This window comes from Brachionichthys hirsutus, chromosome 4 (assembly GCF_040956055.1).
Source record: "Brachionichthys hirsutus isolate HB-005 chromosome 4, CSIRO-AGI_Bhir_v1, whole genome shotgun sequence".
NCBI classification, from domain to species: domain Eukaryota; kingdom Metazoa; phylum Chordata; class Actinopteri; order Lophiiformes; family Brachionichthyidae; genus Brachionichthys; species Brachionichthys hirsutus.
Window position 1 is genome coordinate 8363148 of NC_090900.1, and position 5187 is coordinate 8368334.

Here is a 5187-nt window from a genome sequence, read left to right on the forward strand (position 1 = left end):
AATTAGAGCTCAGTAAAAAAAAAAAAAGAAACACACGCACAACTCGTGCTAAAAAGCAAACAGACAAAGCCAAAGAAAAGCTGGGGTCTCAATATTATACACATTTAACCATGAAATTACAAGGTAATAGTAGTTTATGCCGCTATAAAAGCATAATTATGCGCTGCGGCTTTATGAATACTGCGGTTTTCAAAATTAGACCTCTTGGAAAAGCTAAATACCGATCTGTTAATTTGTTCCCTTTTCCCAGACCTTTGATTTGGCCACTGCGGTGAGATAAATCACGGGCTTTGCGACTGAGACGCTTTCTGCACGCACAGAAGTGCGTCGGGCCGGAGTGAGCGCGGGTTTGATCTGGCGCGCACGCGGAAGCTCCGCGGACGCCGATCAGCAGGGAAGGCTTGTGACTGAAAACCATGATGGATTTCACAGATACCGTCTGTGAGGTTCGGGGTTTCATCACAAATTCGTTTAAGCGTTTATATGCAATTTATTTAAATATACAAAATCCATTTGATATTTTTATGTGTCCGTTTTAGACCCACTGCTGTAGTCCTCGTGGGAAATATGTGTTTAAAAAGTATTTTACTGTTTTTGACTGTGTTCTATGATATATTGGTACACGTCATGCAGGGTGGTCAACATTTATGTCAAATTAAGACTTGATGATGTCAAGATACAAGATGATGTATATAAAACCATTATCTGTTATCTAATTGATATCAGCCGCAAGAAACAGGTCAATTATCAGTTACCAAATGTGTTAGCGCAGAACTATAGCAGGAGTGTTCTGCACATTTTCGGAAAAGCTGAATGATAAGTCTTTTAAATTGCAATTGATAAAAATACACGTCTGTTTTAGGACCAGGGTACAAAGATCAATGTCACATAAAATCATCAGTACCAAAATATAAAACGTATGTTCCATTTAAAGACATACAATAAATCACTTAATTTGTTTTATTGTGTACAATATTACTATTTAAAAAGATATATGATTAATATGTACGCAAGAATGATGTAAAGTCACTTTCTAAAATATTACTGTATAATAGTAATATATCTGCAGCTCCCCCTGGCGGTGGTGTGGGGCCCTGCAGTACTTGACGGGTGGGAGGAGCCCTATTGGCCTTCCACACACACCTCTAAGTTATCTTAGAGTGTTTTTTCTGGGGCAGATAGATGGTGATTAGTATCATTGTACAGAATAAGAATGCATTCTAATGTGCTGCTTTTGGGCGTGGTTTGTTTCTCTCTTGCTCCCCACAGATTTACATTTAATCCATCACACATAATGAAACTTTACAAAGCAGCACGTCATCAGGGATGATTACAGATATTTGCCTGTTGGGAAGTGATTTGTGATGGGAAGGGCTGAACATACTGGAGGATTGTAACCTGCTGTGCAAACACAATCTGGATGATTTATCGACCCGACTGTGCACTGCTAACGGTCCAAAATGATAGCGGTCCCTCTGCAGCTCTGGAGCCACATGCTGCTGATGAGCGGCTGCAACACAGACTGATGTTCTGGACAGTGCAAAGAGGTGGTAGGCGGTCTGACAGACCCATCCCGCTTCCATTTTAATGATCATTTATCAGTTTGTACATCCCCCCAAAAACGAAAATAGCTGAAAAGTAAAAGTGAATCAGAGTTTATGTGTATTTATTACAGATTTTTTAATCCATAAATGGAGTTTTCAATGTTAAGATAAAACATTTTTACTGACATCATTCTGGATCAGATCCAGAAGACATTTTGCATGATAGTGCATATCAGACCCCTTTATGACAGTGACTTTTGGTGACTGAATCAAATGCATATTTTACAAGCATCCATTATAAGTAAATGGGACAGGTTTGCTCTCAAAATTTGATGGGATCTAAATTAGACCCCTATTTTTTGGAAAAACCACAATAGTATCCAATCCAGATAAGATTTAGTGGTAAGATAGAGAGCCCCACCCTACATGACTGTGTCAAATTCCATAAACATTGGTCAATAATCAACCGAGATATTGAGGAACAAATTCTGAAACTCCATTGGCTGCAATGTTAGTATGTTAACAAAACGTTTAGAGTGATCCAGAATCCAGGATCTCTTCTGGATCATCACCAAAATGTAATCATCTGTTCCTGGTAACATTCCCTATGTTTCCTGAAAATGTAATCAAGTTACCTTGCTAACAGACAGACAGATAAACGCTACATACCCCATAAATAATCCAAGAGGTCAAACAAACACCTCTCAACATCTCCCTGACAAAAACCTCCAAGACCATCAAGTTGACAGAAACAAAGCCACGACGATAAACGCTGTGACAAATCTTTTAAGAGCTGCTCGATGAATCATCCTCATGATGCTTCATGTGCCTCTTCCGATTTATGCTATTTATGAACCCTTGTCCACAGATGCCACATCTGTATGGTCTCTCACCGGTATGGACCCTCATGTGTTCCGTCAAATGTGGTTTTTGGGAGAAACCGTTTCCACAGACGTCGCACTTGTGCGGCTTTTCCCCTGTGTGCGTTCTAATGTGCTTTTTTAAAGTCGAGTTGACCTTGAATCTCTTCTTGCACAAAGGGCATTCGTAAGGCTTTTCCCCCGTGTGCACCCGAAGGTGATACTTCAGCGAAGAGGAATCCGCAAACTCCTTCTCGCAGTAGCTGCAGCGGTAGGGCTTCTCGCCCGTGTGAATCCTCATGTGCCTCTTCATGTTGGAGTCAAAACTGAATTTCTTTCCGCAGATATCGCAAACGTACGGCTTCTCGCCCGTGTGAGTTCTCATGTGTCTGGTTAGCTCAATGACCTGGATAAACCTTTTCCCACACAAGCTGCACTGGGAGGGCTTTTCTCCAGTGTGAGTTCTGACATGTTGCTTAAAGATGGACTGGTAGATGAACATCTTGCCACAGGAGCTGCATTCAAATGGCTTCTTACTGCTGTGGCTTCTCATGTGAACTTTCAAGTCTTTCAAGTAGGAGAAGGATTTAGCGCAGTTGTCACATTTGTAAAGAATGTTTGGGGAAAGCTCAGAGTTTACAGCGGATTTTTCAGCTTCTTCCTTTTTGTTGTTCTTCCGGTTGCCCTCGGAATTTGCCTCTGCATTGCGTTTCGTCCTTCCCATCGGCGCAGTGTTTGTCATTAGTGCTGATTGACCATCATTTTGTCTCCCGCTATCCTGGTTATCGCAGGAGACACCGCAATTTATCCTGTCAGATTCAGACAGCACCCATTCATGGAGACTTTCAAGGGGATCCTCCTCTGCTGCGGTTCGCTCCCGAGTTTGTTGACGATGTAAAAGCAGAGACTGATCACTAAACACCGTTAGATCTGGCTTTTGCTTCAGTACGAGCGGCTCTCCCTCCTGACTGGTGCAGAGTGTCTCCTCTTCCTCTTTAACCTGTGGAGGTTCTGGGTTCTCTTGATCCAGGTCACAGGGCTGCTGGTGCTCCTCTCTCACGCAGACATATTGCTGTGGTAGCGCTAGACATGAAACAAACAGAAGGAATATTGCAATTACAAAAGTGAATTTGACATGAACAGATGAACAGCATCTTCAGCTTGTTCATTTGGGCTAGTTAAAAAAAAAAAAACATTCCACTGAAACAGGGAAGATGCATTTTAATAATAACTAATATACCGTATTGAATCACGCCGCCCACGGTTCCTACCTGCTTTTCCACCCGTCCATGTGGCGTTTGTCGGTGTTGTGGCAGCCGTTCCTCTGATCTCTCGCTCGTCTTCCAGCCTCTGATCACTCAATTCCCGCCGTTGTTGCACCAAAATGTATTCCTCGTTGTAATCATCCATATTTGTTGCTGTAAATAATCCCAACAGTGTGAGTTATCGTCTCGTCTACACCATTCTCTACGCCTTGTGAGTTGTGGAGCCTATCCAGCAACACCGATGACTCACAAGGCTGATAGGCTCCAACACTGGAGCACGGGAACATACAAACCAAGCACAGAAAGGATTCGGACCCGGAACTTTGTTGCTCTGAGGTAATACCGATATACAGTAGTCACTATCTCTCCTCTGGACATGTCCAAACCACTTATATCCTTCTCCTTCTCATTTAGACACATGTACTCTGTTTTACTCCTGCTCACCTTTACTCCTCTCTTTTCTAGAGCAGACCTCCACTTCTCCTACCTCCTACCTGCTCCCTGCTCTCACTGCAAATCACAATAATATCACTCTGACATACTTCTCTGCCACTCGAAGACTTCCCCAGTGGCAGAGAAGTATGTCAAAGTAGTTCAGGGCAATTTCCTCTAAATGTTTTAATTTTAGAATTTAGAACTTTTGTGAACCAATCGTTTATCATAAGTGCATGCATGTATTTAAGGAGTATTTTAGGAGCTTTGTGCTTCACTGGCATGTGAGGCTCTTGTGTCTGTTGAGATTGAACCACTTGGAGAACTGTTCTCCACAAGTGCTGCACCTGTACGGCTTCTCCCCAGTGTGTATTCTCGCATGTCCTTTCCAGTCTGCTCTATGACTAAACACCTTGTCACACACGTTGCACCTAAATGGCTTTTCACCCGTGTGCGTTCTGGTGTGCCTTTTTAAAGTTGTCCCGGTGGCAAATGTTCTCTTGCAAAAGGAACACTTAAAGGGCTTCTCACCCGAGTGGACTCTCTGATGATTTTTGAAAGCTGAAGAATCTGCAAAGTCCTTCTTGCAGTCGCTGCAGGTGTAAGGCTTCTCACCCGTGTGAATCCTCGCGTGCTTCTTCATATTCACACATGTGCTGAAGCTTTTACTGCAGGCGTCACATTTGTACGGCTTTTCCCCAGTGTGGACCCTGAGGTGCAGGTTGAGATTATACTTCCGGTTGAATCCTTTGCCACAGTGTTTGCACTTGAACGGCTTTTCAGCAGAGTGAATTACTAAATGTTTTTTCAAATCCCAACTCTCACGGAACATTTTCCCACAAGTGTTGCATTTGTAAGTCTTTTCGACAGTGTGGGATTTCATATGAAATTTGTAGTTCTTGAAATTAGACATCACTTTTCCGCACCTGTCACATTTGAAAGGGTTGCTACTCCTTGAATCATTCCAACCTTCCCGCATTGGCGTTGGATTTTTACTTATTGCCGTTGTGCTCTCGTTATGTTTATCGCGTTGTGTTTGCTCTGTAGTTTTGCCCAATGTGTTATCTTCATCCTTGAGTGTCTTAT

The 5187-nt window shown here is 42.6% G+C and overlaps 1 protein-coding gene across 1 annotated transcript; it reads right to left on the reverse strand.

Annotated features, from left to right (window-relative positions):
- Nucleotides 1-1670: 1670 nt before the first annotated feature.
- On the reverse strand, nucleotides 1671-4984 carry LOC137918105 (zinc finger protein 271-like). The gene is made up of 4 exons (XM_068760853.1): nucleotides 4380-4984; nucleotides 3920-3939; nucleotides 3676-3822; nucleotides 1671-3487 (listed from the first exon to the last, which is right to left on the reverse strand). Exons 1-4 carry the CDS (start codon nucleotides 4982-4984, stop codon nucleotides 2331-2333), a joined length of 1929 nt encoding a protein of 642 aa, XP_068616954.1. The 3' UTR covers nucleotides 1671-2330.
- Nucleotides 4985-5187: the final 203 nt, after the last annotated feature.